At 38.5% G+C, this 16852-nt stretch overlaps 1 protein-coding gene across 7 annotated transcripts in view; it reads left to right on the top strand.

Annotated features, from left to right (window-relative positions):
- Positions 1–16852, top strand: part of ANKRD44 (ankyrin repeat domain 44) — a 279387-nt gene that overhangs the window by 231324 nt on the left and 31211 nt on the right. For all 7 annotated transcript variants that reach the window (XM_054699964.1, XM_037523759.2, XM_054699963.1 and 4 more), the window contains exon 17: positions 13159–13230. In XM_054699964.1, coding sequence (XP_054555939.1) covers positions 13159–13230 — 72 coding nt within the window. The remainder of the gene's footprint in view (positions 1–13158; positions 13231–16852) is intronic.

The following is a 16852-nucleotide window of genomic DNA, read 5'->3' as shown; positions in this document are numbered from 1 at the left end:
GCACACACACACACACACACCCCACTGCATATGTATCCAGGAATCCAAAAAAAAATAATAAAAGAGTCAAAGAGAATCAGGTGGCTCTTCCACTGAGTGAATGCACCATTATGTGTACTTACAGTTGATATGAAAAGAAGGCTTAACCTGAGAATTACTCTGCAAAATCCAGGAAGTAAGTGTGTATAGTCTAGGCTAATCCCTTACTATGAAAATTAAGGAAATAACCAAAGTTTTTGTTGTGCAGAAATTTCCTTGCCACAGTTATTGCCAGATTCAGGAGGATTTGTAGCACTCATAATTACATCCCCAATGGAGCTATCAAGGGTGCCCCTAAGGCATATTTTGCTTACATGAGGTTGCTGCTTCTGGAATTTGCTGGTGGCTGGCTCCTGGCTGCAGCCTGTAGCCTGTTTGTGTTCCCGCAGAGATTTTCTCAGGGATCTCTTTTCTATCCTGTCTCTAAGACATAAATATTTCTTCCCTCTTTTGGCTCATAACCCATACCAAAGAATGAAACCAAATTCAGTAATAGGAAACTATCACACCAAAGAGAATAACTTCTTTACTAGGCTGAATTTTACCTTTTGATTTTGTTTTAACTTTTATGTGTTTATTTTGTTTAGGGAAAATTAATTTAAGAATTCTGGCTTTAGTTAAACCACTTCAATCCAAAGCTGATGTGAAAGCTCCAAGATAATAAGGGGACACTTTGATGATTTTTTCACATTTGGAATGAATTATGCAGTGATTCTTTGCAGCTTCTTCAGTTAAAATTCTTGTCTTCATAATCACTTTTGGATTCTGCCAGCCTTGGATCAGTCCTTCTGTCTTCAGTAATTGTGATGCCTTATCCCAGAATCTGTAATTTTTATGATTTAATCTTAATGTTCTTCCTCATCTGGAACTCCTTTGACAAGGTGAAAAGAATCATATACCGTTTTGCTATTTCAAAAACATATTGTCTGGCTTTTTCCAGACTAATTTAAGCACTTATAACCAGAAAATATTAGGAACTGTTTCACCTTCTACATAGTGTTGGTCCCTTCATCATATCAACATTTAATTTGATGTTAATTCTCTTAAATCCTTATGACAAAACACAGGGTCACCTCATAATGAGTTATAATACAACTTGGTAATAATAAATGGTTATAGTAGCTTAGAAAGACACACCTATCTGAGAGTATTTTTCATTTGTAAGACCATGTTCTGTGAAAGATCAGTTTTTTTTTTTTTGTTTTGCTGGCTGGTTGTTGCTTTTTAAAAAATATAACAATGAATATGTTAAATGGTTTTTAATGAAGAGAAAATCTGTCCAATATATAACATACTAGCAATGTTTATGGTAGCTCTATAGTGTCAAAGCAGGCAAGCAAATGTGTTATCACTCTATAATTAATCCCATGAATGCTCTCTCATTTACTTATCAGATTGAAATTAGATTCAGTGAACATCTATAGAATACCTACCACATGGTATGAAGAATTTGCAATTTAATGACCATAAAGGACCATAGGTTTCAATCAACACTAGTACTGTCCAGAATGATTTTATTGCATTAATAAATATATAATGGTTACAATCGTGAAGACATTGGTCTTTTAAATTTTGGCTGGATAAGATGCAGACTATAGCGCTAAAGGGACTCTGGAAATCATCTGCTCAACCATCTCACTTTAAAATAGAACTTTATTCTTTATTCAACTAATCTGTATTTGTTAAGGCAAGTTTATAATATGTAGAAAAATGGAAACAGGAAATCAGAACACCTGATGTCCCACTACCCCACCACAATCATTATCAACCTTTGGCATATTTCCTTCCAGTCTCCTTCTCACATATTGTTTTTCATATATGAGATAATATTAAATTTGCCATGTTATACACTGATATTTACCACAAAGTATTATGACATAATCCTTTCCCAATGCTATTAAAAACCTGGTAAACATTTTTAAATCTAAATAATGTTCAATTATTGTCACAGCCATAACTTAGCCTTTCTTCTACTATTTAGGTAATTCGCATGATTTCACTTTTAAATGGCTTTGGGCTTAAAACTTTCTCAAAAATGGGGCCTTTGAAGTAGGTTTATAGGTCAAAGTATATGAACATTTTTAAGGTTCTTGCAAAATAGTTTTGAACACCATGCGTTTTACATCTTACATTGGGCTTTATCTTCACAGCAGGTTTTATTAGCCTCCGTTACACATACCACAGGCTCTTCTGCCTTTTAATTGGCAAGGAAATCACCAGGAACTGAATACACACTGGAGGGAGGAGATAAGCAGAGTAATCAAAATCAGCTCCCAAGAAGAAATGGAAACAATCTAGCTAAGCTTCTAGTAGCACTCTCCTTAATTTGTGTTATCTCCTTTTAAAGTTGCATAGACCTTGACTTTCACAAGTGTAGAAAGTTAATGGTTCTTTACCTATGGAATTGAGGGGTGGGAGGCAGAAATTAGATTAGATTCATACATTTCTAGGGATCACTGGGTTTCCAGTGATTGTTAATAACAATTTCAAGCAACACAGCTTTTTCTAATAGCTGTGAAGGGGTGTGAACAGAATCATGAGGAAAAAAAATGGTCACTGCTTTTATTTTTTATTTTTTTAAAAAAAGATTTATTTATACAAGCACTGGTTACAGTCAGAAGCGCGGGAGGGTGAGAGAATTCACCAGAGCCAGAGCAGGGAACAGGACAGGCAGACTGACGAAATACACTGCTGAGGGAAGCTGCAGACGCGGCAGGAGAGGTCTGTCATACCATGTGGGACCCTCACTGGTGGCCAGGGATCGAACTGGCGCTGTAGAGGCTGCGGGCAGCTTTGCATCCTAGCGCTCAACTGCTGTGCCACCAGAGGAGGCCCACACTGCTTTTAACTGACATGTCATCACAGGGAAGCTAGTTTATTTTGGGCTAGACTCAAAGGCCTGAGGTCCAATGGGTTCCAGCATGGCTTGGAAGAGCATATCAGTTCTAGGACAGAAAGGCCTGTGGGGCCTCTGAGCCCTAACCTGGGTCTCTGGTCCTCTGAATGGAAGGTTTTGACACAGGCTAGGGGTTGTGGAATTTCTCTACTGAGCCCTTCTGGATGAGCCCATCTGGGTGTCAGCCTGACTCTGCCATTGCAGTTATTGAGGAAAGACTATGAGGTGGACCTACTAGCATTTCATTCGCAAGCACAAACAAGTGGAATATAAAATAGAATGTCTGACAGAGGTGCTTGTTTTCCTGGGTCCTAGGCCTGCTTCCAGCTCCTTACAAGCTTGAAGACTCATAAATGTCCTCTTAGTCTTCATTGCTCTAAAATAAATCAATCCATTTTTAAACCTTCCCTCAGAGCACCTCATTTACATGGTTGCCATGAACATTTTCTCATTGGTTTTCTAGCTCTTCCTGTCCCTCCTAATTTATGGAAATGAGTTGTGTAGTCAGGCTCTAACCAGAACCAGCAAGTGAGAGAGTTAGCTCACAGACTCTCTGGCTACACTTTTCTGTTTATAGTCTGAGCTATACTTGCTTTCTTAAATAACACATTTAAACGCTGATCTAGATCAACTTGAGGTCTCTTGGGGTCTGTGAATTTTTTCCTGCCATGTTTTTAAATATTTAGTCATAATCTATAGTATTTATAAAGCTTGGATTTCCAGCTCAAGTTTAATATTTATGTGTTTTCTCTCAATTTTGGGCAATAAGATTTCTGTTTTGTTAACCCAGTGGCCAGTTGCTTTACCATTGAACTGTTTATTCTTGATTTTTTTTAAAATTATAGATTCACTTTGTAGAGAAAGAGGCTTAAACTTAGCCCTTCCTGCTTTAAACCCAGACATTGAGATGCTCTTTGTGTGAACCTACCAATTCTGTGGAAAAACCCTCCAGATTAAAAAAAATGTCCTGTGAATTGTAGTCTCATTTCAACAGGCATGGTATCACTGTCAGCTAACACTCCTCATCAGGCAGGTTACACAGTTATGCTAGATTGAGATTGGTCTGGAGAGGGTTTTTTTGTTTATTTATTTATTTATTTTTATTGTGAACCTTTTTTTTTACATCATTGTTCATTTTTAAACAATATTTGCTTCCCCCCGCACCTCAGGTGTAGTCCCCATAGAGTTTCCTTCACCAATGCACCCGTGCACCATCACCTCAGTCCCCTGTGCTCCTCCCTCCCTCCCTCTGATCCCTCTCTCTCCTCCTCCCCTGCAGGATGTCTCTGATTTATAATTGTCCATTTTTTGCTTTGTTGTGTTTTGTACTGTTATTATTTTTTTACACTGATGTCTATATATAACTAGAAGGAATTATGCTCAGCAAAATAAGTCAGAAGGAAAAAGAAAAGTATCAGATGATTTCACTTATTGCAGGAATATATGGTCTGGAGTTTTTTGTTTGTTTTCTTGGATTTTTTTTTTGTTGTTATTGTTCCATCACTTGTGCTTTTTTCTTCTGTCTTTCATTTTGTTTTTATGGGTTGAGATAAGAAGTTTCCTTTTCTTTTCTTGATGAATTGACCTTGTAGTACCTTTATAGGCTGCAGGATATAAGCCTGGGTTATATACTTGGGATCTTTCAGTGCCTGTTGCTTCATAGACCAACACTTATGCACCTGTTTGGGTGACTGGGATGCTGGTAGGAGGTAGGAAATAGAAGCCAGTGTGACAGGGTACAGGAAGGTTGCTACTAGTGAGTACTAAGAGTTCAAACTTCAGGTACTGCAGGCTCCTCAGTTGAATACAGTGACCCCTTCCCTTAGGACAATTCCTTAAAGTGTCCCAAGTAATCTTGTGCTAGCTTCAACCTCTTAGCTCTGGTATATGGCTCTGCTACCAGTTAATAGTTGTAGCATCCTGTTTAGTGGTACAGAGTGTTCACACTCTGACACTGAGCACTTAGTTGCTATCTGGCAATATAACATCTGTGTTTGCAGAAGGTCTCTGCACTCCTTCTCATTTACATCTTAGGAAGTAGACCCTCCATTCTGAATACATTCTGTGTGCCCCTCTCTCTAGCACTGTCCTCAGGTTCTAAAGACCCCAGTGCAAGTATGAGCCAATAGCAGAGAGGCTTCCTCTCTTCGGGTTCACTAACCCATAAGCCTCCAAACACAATTAAATTCCAGTTGGTCCTACACCCTCTGCCATGTTGTCCTCTTGGTATACTTATCTCTTCATTGTTTACAGATAATTCGGTTGTAAATATGTGGAGGAGGTAAATAAATATGTGTCTTCATTCTTCTACCATCTTCTTGGACTCCTCAAAATGTAATCTCAAATGTAATAATATTCTCAGGGAAAAAAAAGAATAGAGTACTCTAGCTACCCCCAGTTGAACCAGAGTTCATAGTACACAGATAAAATGTTTGAAAATTCTGCTTGCTTTCATCCTGTCTTTCTTTCTGTTGCCACTTCAGGCCTCCATCTACTTGTTAGTGGGGGTTGGAAGTAGCTTTAATCCCAGACTTTCTGGTTTTCTCACCCAGAGTCTTGGCAGATGAAAGGTGGCTTAGAGAAGGCTACTGAGGAAGAAGTGGGGTCAGGCATTGCTAGACTTTACATACAAGCTTCATTAATGATTCAATTGTGGGCCTCCCTGGTGGCGCAAGGGGTTAAGCCACAGCACTATGAAGCTATCCGAGGCCACTGCAACATGAGTTTGATCCCCGGCTAGTCAGGGAGATACCCACATGGCACAGCAGACCTCTCCTGACTCACCTGCTGCTCCCCTCAGCAGTGTATTTCAGTCAGTCTGCCTGTTCTGTTCCTCACTCTGTCTCTGGTGAATCCTCTCCCCCCCAATCCCGCACCTCTGACCTGTACCCCAGTTCTTGTTTGCATAAATAAATAAATCTTTTAAAAAATGATTCAATTGAGAAAAGCAACTCTGGGATTTTTGAGATGACAAGGAATAAGGTCAAGTAATTCAAATAAAGACTTTATTATAGTATCATTTTAATAGATTATTTAGGCAAAAGACCAAATCCCTGGAATAAATGCAAATTTTTAATTACACCAGTAGAAGCCTCTGGCAACACATTTTTGGATATGTAGATTGGATTTATGAGCATAATTTGATGAAAAACCAACATGTGAATGCATGGATTATGTAAATGTTGATGGTCAGCATGAGGGTTTAAGTTGGAAGTAGTCTTAAGGGAAAGTTATCACTAGTTTGCTTTATACTGGAAATGTAAAATTGTGTTCTTTGATTTACAACTAAAAACTTTATGTGCAGAATTCATTGCTTTTTACGATATTCCTTCTTGGTTTATATTGCCAGCTATAACTGTGTTTCAAAAGAGTCATTCCATTTCTGATTTTGACAAGGTAGGTTGAGGTTGAGCTCTGTAGAGCAATACTATTTTCCAGTAATCTTGCAGACTATAGGCTGAATTATGAGTTTGTATAATAACCATGGCATGAGCTCTCTGACTCTTTAAGTCTGCATCTGCCTCTGCCTCGTCCTTGGACTGGATATGTTTAGAATGAAATTTTAAATTATAAAGAAAAATCTAAAAGTAAATGCCAGTTTTGAATGGCTTGCAAATTGCCCACTTTTTCACACTGTCTTCTTAACTAGCAAAGAAGAATCACTACAGGGAAAGGAGTACTTAGAGGAGCTTGATTCCAATTAACATCCCCTGTGATTGCTATGATGATGAATACTTATCACTCCTCAGGAAATGGAGAGGAAACTATCAAAGATTAAAGAAAATTGTTGAAGTTAGAGACATAAAAAGACCCATACAATTTTAAAATACTCTTCTTGTTTCCTATCCTTATCACTGCTGTTTTATGTGAAATGACCGTGAAAAGTTTCAGCTTAGGAGTTGATTGGAAGACATTTCTCTGTGTGATAATATTATGGTTTTTCAGTGAGACCGGGGTTCAATACCTTGGTCTGCCCTTTATGAGCTTTGTGAACCTGAGTGAGTCACTTAATGGATTATTTGAGAACTGATTGAGGTGACCCATAAAGTGATTGGTTCACAAAGTGCTTCATAACTTTTGGCTATAATCGGTGAGATCATCATCATCAACATCATCACCACCATCTATTACCAACACTTCATTCATATCGTGTAATCACTACCACCATCATCTCACTCTCCTGTTTTTCCTTTTATATTTCTATTCACTAACCAGCCCCATTTGCAGGCTCTCTCTCGCTTCCAAACCCTAAATACTGGGATTCCTGAGGCTTCTATACTATAAGAAGGGAAAACCCTTCTTTTTTTTTTAAGATTTATTTATTCATGCATACAAAAACCAGGGTATAGGCCAGAGGCATGGGAGGGTGAGAGGATTTACCAGAGACAGAGAGGGGAACAGAACAGGGAGACTGGGGAAATACACTGCTGAGGGAAGCAGTGGGCGAGACAGGAGAGGTTTGCTGCGCCATGTGGGATTCTCGCTGGCTGGCCGGGAATCGAACCCACACTGCAGAGGCTGCGGACAGCTTCACAGTGCTGCACTCAACAGCCTGTGCCACTGGGCAGTCTCATCCACAGTGGGTGCTTCATTGCTGTTGAGTACCAAAAATACCACTTTAAACTTTTAAACTTTTAAACTTCAAACTTTACATCCATCTCTTCGCTAGATACCTCTCCACTAAATTTTCTAGTAACACTTCAAACCAAAATTCAATATCTCTCTCCCCCACCCCAATTTTGCTTCTTCTGTCTTTATTTAAAGACAGCACACTCTTCATCCTGCTTTAAAAAACTGGAATACTGGGTGCTATACTTGATTCTACTATCTTTTCTCCTTCCTTATTATCCAATCAATGACCTGTGTTCACTGCATCTTCTAGACTATATGTTTCATGTGGGTATGGACCATATTAGAACTGAAATTTTAGTGTACAGTGCTCAATAAATGACTGAATTAATGGAATGAATGAAAGACTTGAATATAACCATTTCCTTCCATTTTCACTCTCTTCTATAGTTGAGGTTCCCATTAGTTCTCACTAACTTACTAATTTACAATTTAGAAATCCCATAGTGAATTAGCTGAAGTTCTAGGGTTGCAGTTCCACCAACAACTCCACTAGAGTTCATTTTCCACACTGCAGCCAAAGTAATTTTTATTAAACTCAAGAATTGATCACAATCATGCCGCTTTCCTGTTTATAACCCTGCAGTGACTCAGAATAATTATCCTAATTTGATGTCCTGGTTTACTACTGTTATCCCAGCATAGTTTTCATCCTTAAAAATATCCTGATTGGTCAACAATGGTATGATCACCCTATCTCTAATATCTCTCCTGCTTCCATTCCTGTCTTCATTGTTCTTCATTTCTTCCTCATCCTTACATGCTACTCTAGTGTTACTGAATTTAAAGATTTCAAATTTGTTGTACTCATTGCTCTCACATGCTCTTGCTCTGCCTGGAAATTCCCTCTTCTCTTTTCCTGGTTTACCCCTATAGACCAGATCTCAGGCTAACCCTTTTTCTTTTTCATTTTTTTTAAATTTTTTACATCATTGTTCAGTTTTAAACAATATTTGCTTCCCCCCACCTCCTTAGTGTAGTCCCATAGAGTTTCCTTTACCAGTGCACCCATGTACCATCATCTCAGTCCCCTGTGCTCCTCCCTCCCTCCCTCTGATCCCTCTCACTCCTGCTGCCCTGCAGGATGTCTCTGATTTATAACTGTCTGTTTTTGTTTTGCTGTATTTTGTATTGCTATTTTTTTACACTGATGTCTTACTTGGTTTCCCTGCTGTAAGTGAAACCATCCAATATTTTTCTTTTTCCTTCTGGGTTATTTCACTGACCATAATTCCTTCTAGTTCCATCCACATTGCTGTGAATGGATGAGTTTATCTTTTTTGTTGCTGAGTAATATTCCATTGTGTATATATGCCACATCTTCTTGATCCAGTCATCTATTTTTGGGCATTTGGGTTGCTTCCAGGTTTTACCTTTTGTAAACAGTGCTGCAATGAACATAGGGGTACTGATATTCTTTCGAATCAATGTTTTTGTGTTCTTTGTAGCCCTTTTTCTTAAAAAGGCATCTTCTCTTACCTCCAAAGCTCATGTCAGGTGCTTCTTCATGTTTCTGTGGCATCTTGCACTTCTCCATCCTAGCTCTCACCTCACTGCACATTCCCCATCAGCCTCTAAGCTCTTTCAGGTCAATAACTACATATGCTCCCTGCACCCTTGAATCCTAATGCCTAATCCAGGGTCCTGCACAGAGATGAACTCAGCACATATTTGGTGAATGCTTGAAGTAAAACATTACATGCTATTCGAATGATCAAAGTACATGTGCGGAAAATTTTTACTCCCTAATAAATGTGGTAACATGCCTAACTTGTGGCTATGAACAGCATATTGTTTTCTTGCCTGTATTATTGTGTGTGTGTAATAATGGTGGAAATGATTGTGTTCTTTTCATTAAAAGTTTATTCTAGGACAGGATTTGGAGTTGGTACACATTGTCAATTCCAGGAAGTCTTGCAGGTGATAATGTTGCAAAACAAAGCAAAGAACAGCTGTTTTCTAGCCATTTCAAGCAGCTATGGCTACTTTTATTTTAATAATGTAAGGAAGATTGAGCTTAAAGTATTTGCTTTGAAGCTAAAATTAAATTTATTCTCATTATTCTAACATTTTCTGGATTGTTAAATTCCAAATTTTATTCTCACATTAATGAAAAACAAACATAAGGTATCTCATACTTCCAATGTAATTATTTGTGTTGTATTATCTGGAAACTTGAAATTTTGTGCCTTTTAAGATAAATTTTATACTGTTACTTGATCTGCCTAGGAATCTCAACACTATTGTAATTGTTCCACTTGCATTGACTATTGTAATTGTTCCACTTGCAGTTCTGGATCTAACTGCAATCTGTGGACATCTTTCTGTTAAATGAAAAGGAAGGTTAATCATTTCTCCAAATGGAAATAGGTTTAGTGTTTTTTTTTTTAATATGTATTCACTGCAAAAAAATCAGTAAAAATAAGAAAATAAAAATCATCTATAATCCCACATTTAGATTTCTTTGTTGAACAATTATTTTCTACATAGTCGTGTAAGTACAGGTTTTTAAAAATAAAAAATGGTATCATTCCACACAAATGACTTTTAAATGTGTTTTTCTATTTGATAAATTTGGGACCTTCAGAAAGATGAATGGGCAAAGTTGTTTTTTGAAAGTTTTGTTTTCTCCTGTGTTGAGTGGTATAATTTCTCCTTTGCCATACCCATTAAGACTTCTGTGATAATCTGTATTATTCTTTGAATCAATCAGCGTTCATTTGAAGAAAACAGAAACAATGCTAGCCATTTTAGCAGAATGAGATTTGATTTTTAAAATAGGTGTTTATAAGGATTTGTGAATGGATTGGGGTGGGTTCGAGGCTGGTCCTCCAGAAATAATCCTGAATTAATAAACTGCACTGCCAGGGCAGCTGCCTTTTCCCTATGATCAAAAAGAAAAGGAATCAGAAAGCAGCCACCAGAATGGCTATTCCATAGGCACTTAATCCTATGGAACATATAGGGACAGACTTGGCATGCAGCATCTGCTTGATTGAAGAAATCATTGATTGAATTACACATTGAAGAAATTAATGTATTCCTATCCTGTATTCCTGTCTTGCTTCTCTGCCCCCACTAAGCTAGTGGCCTATTCATTGCAAACTAAAAGCAAACAAAATCTCTAAGGCTATCCTCACTGTTAGAAATCACATATGTCTGGCTGCCTTATTTCTGCCTTCAAAATTTTGGTTTAGTGCATTTAATTGGTAAAAATCTAAATTATATCTGCAACCCTAGCTCAAGCAAGTTTAGGAAATGTAGTTTTTAGCTTTCCAGCCTTTGCAGGACAGGGCAAGCCAAACCCACAATCACCCAAGCTGGAGCAGCAATATTCACCATACAAGGTTCTGGGTGTTAGATTTTCATTCCTTTTGAATTCATCATTGTACAAAAAATTTGACAGCAACATAAAGATAATTTATCTAAAGGGGTGGATATATACCACTATATTTAACCCATCCCAATATTGCTAGCGATTTACTTTTCTATTTTTTAATATTAATAGTGTTTTTGTAACTGCTCTTACCAGAGCCATAAATCGCCTACATGTCATTCCACCCAATGGTCAGTTATCAAGCCTCATTTACTTGACCTCTCTGGACATTTGATGTGGTTAAATGTCATTCTCTTCCTTGGAACTTTCTTCACTTGGTTTCCAGATCTTCATGCTTTCCTGTTGCTTTTTCTAGCTTACACTCAGTCTAAGTCTTTCTTCTCTATTCACTCCCTTGCTCATCTCATCCAATCTATGACTTTAAATACCCTGAACTCCAAATTATGTCTCCACCACGCCCTAGTTAATACTTACCTTTGGATGCTTGAAAAGACATCTCACACTTAGTATTTCTGTTTTTTTTCCCCCACACTTAGTATTTCTAAAACTGAACTTCTACTCTTTCCCACTACATCTATTCCACTGGCTGCCTCCTCCATCACAGTTCATGGACCATCCAGCCTTCCATCTGCTCAGGATAAAAACTTGGGAGTCATCCTTGACTGTTCTGCTTCTCTCACATTCACATTTAATCCATTCACAAATCCTTTGATTCTACCTCCAGAAATATTCAAAGCCTACTACTCCTCTCCATCCCCACTGTTCCTTGCTGGTCTACGCCACTGTCATTTCTCTCTTGCACTATTGTCCCATTTCTTCAGTGTTCTCTGTGCTTCCACTCCAGCCCTCCCAGAGTCTGCAAGTTACAACATATCACCCCCCTTCTCAAAACTCTCCATTGAATTTCCATCTCACTCAGAATAAAAGTCAAAATCCTTACAACAACCCTGACGGCTTTTTGGCACCACCACTCTCTCTGCCACCATCTTTCTGATTTCTTTTCCTGTCATCCTTTCCTTTCATTTTTTCCAGTGTCTCCTTGATATTTGTAAGCACACCTGTCCCTAAGGGGCTTGGATTGCCTGCCCCTCTGCTTGGAATGTTCTCGCCACAGAGATCCACAGGCTTTCTTATTGCCCTATAAACTTTGCTTGACCATAACCTGATCATCCTATTTAAAATTGCAAACTGACCTCCCTTGCAGCCCTCCCTTCTAGCCCTCCAAATCCTCTTTCTCTGTTTTATTTTTCTCCACAGCACCTAGCACTTTCTAATTAACTGCACAACCTTTCTTTTATTGTCTCTTCACCCCCATGAGAAAATGGATTTTTTAATCTATTGCTTATTGTTGTATTCTCAGTGCATGAAACAATGAGCACCTTAGTTATCATCTGTCAACTATTTGTCGAATGCATACATTTGTTTATATATGCATCAATGTGTCCTTGTCTTTTTATTGAGATTTAGTTCCTAGGGTTAGAGATATGTACCGATTGCCCAAAATGTTTGTTCTCCATCAAAAATCCATTAGAATATCTATTTCCTAAAACTCTCCCAATCTCATGCCCTGGTGACATCATCCCTTCTGTTTCTTGAACTCATCCTCCCCACTTGATGTTTTTGCCCTGACTATTCCTTCCTCCCTCTGTACTCCCCTGTCACACAGTTGCCTGACTTAATTCTTATTCAGATCTCACTTTAAATATCACCTCTTGGGAGAGGCCTTCCCTGACCATCAGGAGTAAAGTCACTTCCCAATCACTCTGTATTACCTCATTTTATTTTCATCATAGATATCGCTTTACCAGATATTTTCTGTTATGTGTGTTTATTCACTTGTCTGTGCTTTCCCTCTCTAGAATGTAAGCTCCGTAGGAATGGAAGCATTGTATGTCTTTCTCGACACTGCCTCCAGTAAATACATGTTTCACGATGGAATAAATACTGAGTATTGCCGTTTTTTTCATTATTAACCATCTAGTGGGTGAAAAGTGGATTTAACATTTTTTCTGTAGCTAAGCATCTTTTCAAGTTCAAAATCTTTTGCGACTAGCAATTGCTGAGCTGATTTAGCAGCTGAAATATAGTTAGTAGTATTTGTTTTTGATATATGCTATCAAATTTCTTACATTGCGATAAGTTACATAATTTCTTAAATTTTTGAAGACTCTTTTCTTACTTATGTCAACATCATTATCCATCAAGTAGGATTCCTTTTGCAAATTGCACTTACATACTATTTTCTTTTTGTCCCCAGCTTTTGGAAAGAACCAGCAGTGGTTTTGAAGAATCAGATTCCGGTGCTACCAAGAGTCCCCTCCACTTAGCTGTAAGTGAGATGCTACAGCAAATTCACCTGTTACAAAAAGAAACTATGTGATCTTAAAACGAGGCTGCTCTTAAAATGGAAACATAGTCACAGTAATAACTAAAAATGAAAACAGTACCTGGGCCCAGGCTGCCAAGAGACTGCTTCCTGTTCCAACCCCAGCACCACTGGTGACCACAGACATGTTAATTACAATGTCTGAGCCTTGGTTTCCTCCTTTTTAGAAAGGGCAGAGGAAAAGATATGATGTGCATAAAGCCCTTACCACAGTGTACTTAATGATTGCTAGAAATTTTTACCATCTTAAAATTATTATTATCTAGTAGTTAAATTTACAAAACAAGAAAATTTGAAGAACATTTTGGTTTTAGAAATTTGATTGTAGACAACATACAAGTATTCAACCTACAGACAATCAGATACTATGTGACCAAAAGCTTGTGAGATATTTAAGCACAATACATGCTTCACTGCAACTCTGCCCTTTCTGCCTAAGGAGATCTCAGACTTTGACACTTGCACTGGGGGAGGTCTGGGAAGGAAGGGAGGAAGACTTCAATGTGTCACTAGTAAAACTTCCTGTCCACAGCCCAGTTATTGAGGGGAAGTGCAACATCTCAGAGTGGTGATTTCTAGACTCTCCATAGTGCTGACACCCGGGAATGCACCAACCACTCTACCTTAGCTACCTTAGGTAGTGCCCTGCTACTAGCTGGCAGTCCGCAGCTGGTTCCTGGTATCATTTGAGATTTGCAGCCACACCAGCAACAGCCAGCTCAGTGGCTCAAGGTGCTGCTGAATTGTGAGCCCTTGGTCTATGGCCACACAACATGTGTTTAGATGTGGGAATAGGGTGGATCTCTGTCTTGAACTGTCATGACATTTCACTTAAAACCATGCATACATAAGCACTTCTTCAATGTCATTCTAATGAAAGATTGGGATGAAGATTATGGAGAACAGAAAAGAGTTTTTTTAAACAGGTATATGTAAGTGTTCAGACATGGTGCATGGCCATCACACTACATGGAATCCTCCTTTCATTGCCTGTGACCCCACATACTTGCCAGCACAACTGCTGACACCCCACTTGCATACCCTTTGTCTTAGCCACCAATACATCCACACTACAACATACACACATTTTGCATCCAGTGAAATCAGCCTAAAGCATGCATCAATCTTTTTCCTGGGGATGGGCTTACAAATAGCACTAGCTGCTCTAGAGAAGCATGTTTGAAAGGTTGTCTTAGACAGAATTCTAATGTCCTTTGACAGTAGGATTGATTTACTGCCAAGTCCACTAGTAATCTGAAATGAGACTTGGCTTCCAAAAATTCTGTCCTATGTCATTCTTTTTCAAAAATTATTGTTGAGTGCTTACTGAGTGCCAGGTGCTCTGCTCGGTTCTGTGGGTTTTCTGTTAGGTAAAGACAGAGCAGTATGACATCACTGGAAAGAGTTGGGCTTTGGTGTTCCTGCCGCTGGCAGGGCCTAGGAAGTGCACACAGAGAGGAGTTCCTGGTCAGTCTTCTCCTCTGCAGCTCACCTGAACATGATTTTCCCACCTGTAAGTAAAAGGGAGTGAGCTTGTTGAGGGTCCCGACAACTTCTCAGTTTATTAATTTACTTGTTTATTGTATGATCTTGGCAAATACTTAACTTGTTATTGTATGATCTTGGCAAATACTTAACCTCTCATATCTCAGTTTCCCCATATATAACATGAAGAGTATTGCAGTGCTATTAGCATAGGGCTGTTGGGGAGAGGATATGAGACATACATGTAATGCGGTTTGCACCATATCGGGCACATAAATGCAATTAGCTGACTTCAGCTTTGCTATTATTAACACTAATACCATTCTGTCATTTGACATTTACTGATTCTGTGTGCACTGAGCACTATTCCAGTATCTGGAGATGTAGTAAACAAAACCCAATTTCTGTCTTTGTAAATTTTCTCTAGGAAAGAAAATAGGCAAGTAAAGATATAGCAAGACAGATGGTAATAAATGCTGCAAACAGGATCAGTGAGCCAGGGACCACCGAGGTGGCAGACAGGGCGCTACCCGTGTTGCTAACTGGCAGAAAAGTGTTCTGAGTAGAAGTGCTAAGTTTCTGCTTTCTGCATTCCCAGAACCACAAAGTGGCACAATGGTGGGGGCAGAGTGATGAGGGGAACATGATAATGGATGAGGTCTCATGGCTTCTGGAGGGGCAGGGAGTCAGAAGAGGGCTGTCACAAGTCATGGGTGACCTTATACTCCACTATAAAGACTTTGATTTTTGCTAGGGCAAATCAGGAAATTGTTTGGAAGGTTTTGAGGAAACAAATATAAGTTTAGTTTTAAAAGGGTAACTTTAGTTTCTGTGTTGAGTTTAAATTGTAAGAAAGCAAAAGCAGAAGCAAGACAACCAGGAAGGCAGTAATAATGATGAGTTTGATTGGGGTGATAGCAGTGGGTTAATTCTAAAACTATTTTATTCTTGCCCTCTAAATGTTAACATTTTTTAAAATTATTATTTGCTTCAAGAATCCTCACAAGTGTGCCCAATATCCTCTCCAGGGACCTCTGGAGCAATTAACTTGATAAAAACCCAAGGCACATTCTTTCTTGGGTAGAAGCATTCTAACAATGAAATAGAACCAGATGCCCCCCAAACCTTGGCTGCCACAAGAAGCCTGACCTGCCTTGAGTTACTATTTCCTGGCTGAATGATTCAAGTCTCTAGGGTTATCATGCCAGTGAATTTCATAAGCATTTCATCTACTTGAAAAAATTAAATCAAGAACAGGGCTATGCAAATGAAAGACTCCAGCTGTTGAGATTTCCAGAAGGACCCATTGTTTATGGATTCTGATACAATCCCAGATTCTTTCTTCTCATTGCCCTCAGTTTCTATCAAAAAAGTTCAAAGAAATTAATCGTGTTTAAAAACTATTTAACTTATCTAATGAGATTTTTCTCTTAAAGAAACTTTGTAAAACAAATTTAGTTTGATTGCAACCTCCAGTGAAGGCTTAAATTGGCTTGTCTATAGAAAACCAAAATATGATATGCTTTTGGAACCAGTGTATTTGTTCTTTTGGGTGATTACTTTCTCTTTAGTTATTTCAGAAATTATTTGTGGAATTGCCTACTAAAGACCTAGTTTAGCATGATTGTAGAGAAATAAAACAATTGGCATCATGTACTGCTGACACAAGAAAGGTCTCCTTTCTCTGACTACTTGAATTTCTTCCAGGAGTTTATGGTATACTTTTTATATATACGTTCATTCCAAGAACCATACAACTGCCTATAAACAGACTCATGCAATTAACCACAGAATAGAATTCCATATTATGAAGTAAAAAAACCAAGAGTCAGATCAAGACAAGCTTTAAAACTAACCTTCATAGCTGACCATAGAACTGAAGCACCAGGGGGGAAAAGCCGGGGGAGACGTAAGAACAAAGAGGGAAGGAAGCACAGTGGTTTATGGTGGTGGAAAATGAATAGTGGTGAATGCACGATGGTGGTAATACCTGATGGGGTATCCCAATGTGACCACCATTAAAAACAAGTAACTAAAATAAATTATAAAAAAATAGAATTTCATATTATGTGATAGAAAC

This window comes from Talpa occidentalis, unplaced genomic scaffold (assembly GCF_014898055.3).
Source record: "Talpa occidentalis isolate TD23 unplaced genomic scaffold, MPIMG_talOcc4v2.1 talOcc4.3, whole genome shotgun sequence".
Lineage (NCBI taxonomy): Eukaryota > Metazoa > Chordata > Mammalia > Eulipotyphla > Talpidae > Talpa > Talpa occidentalis.
This window is presented reverse-complemented; position numbering and strand designations above follow the sequence as displayed.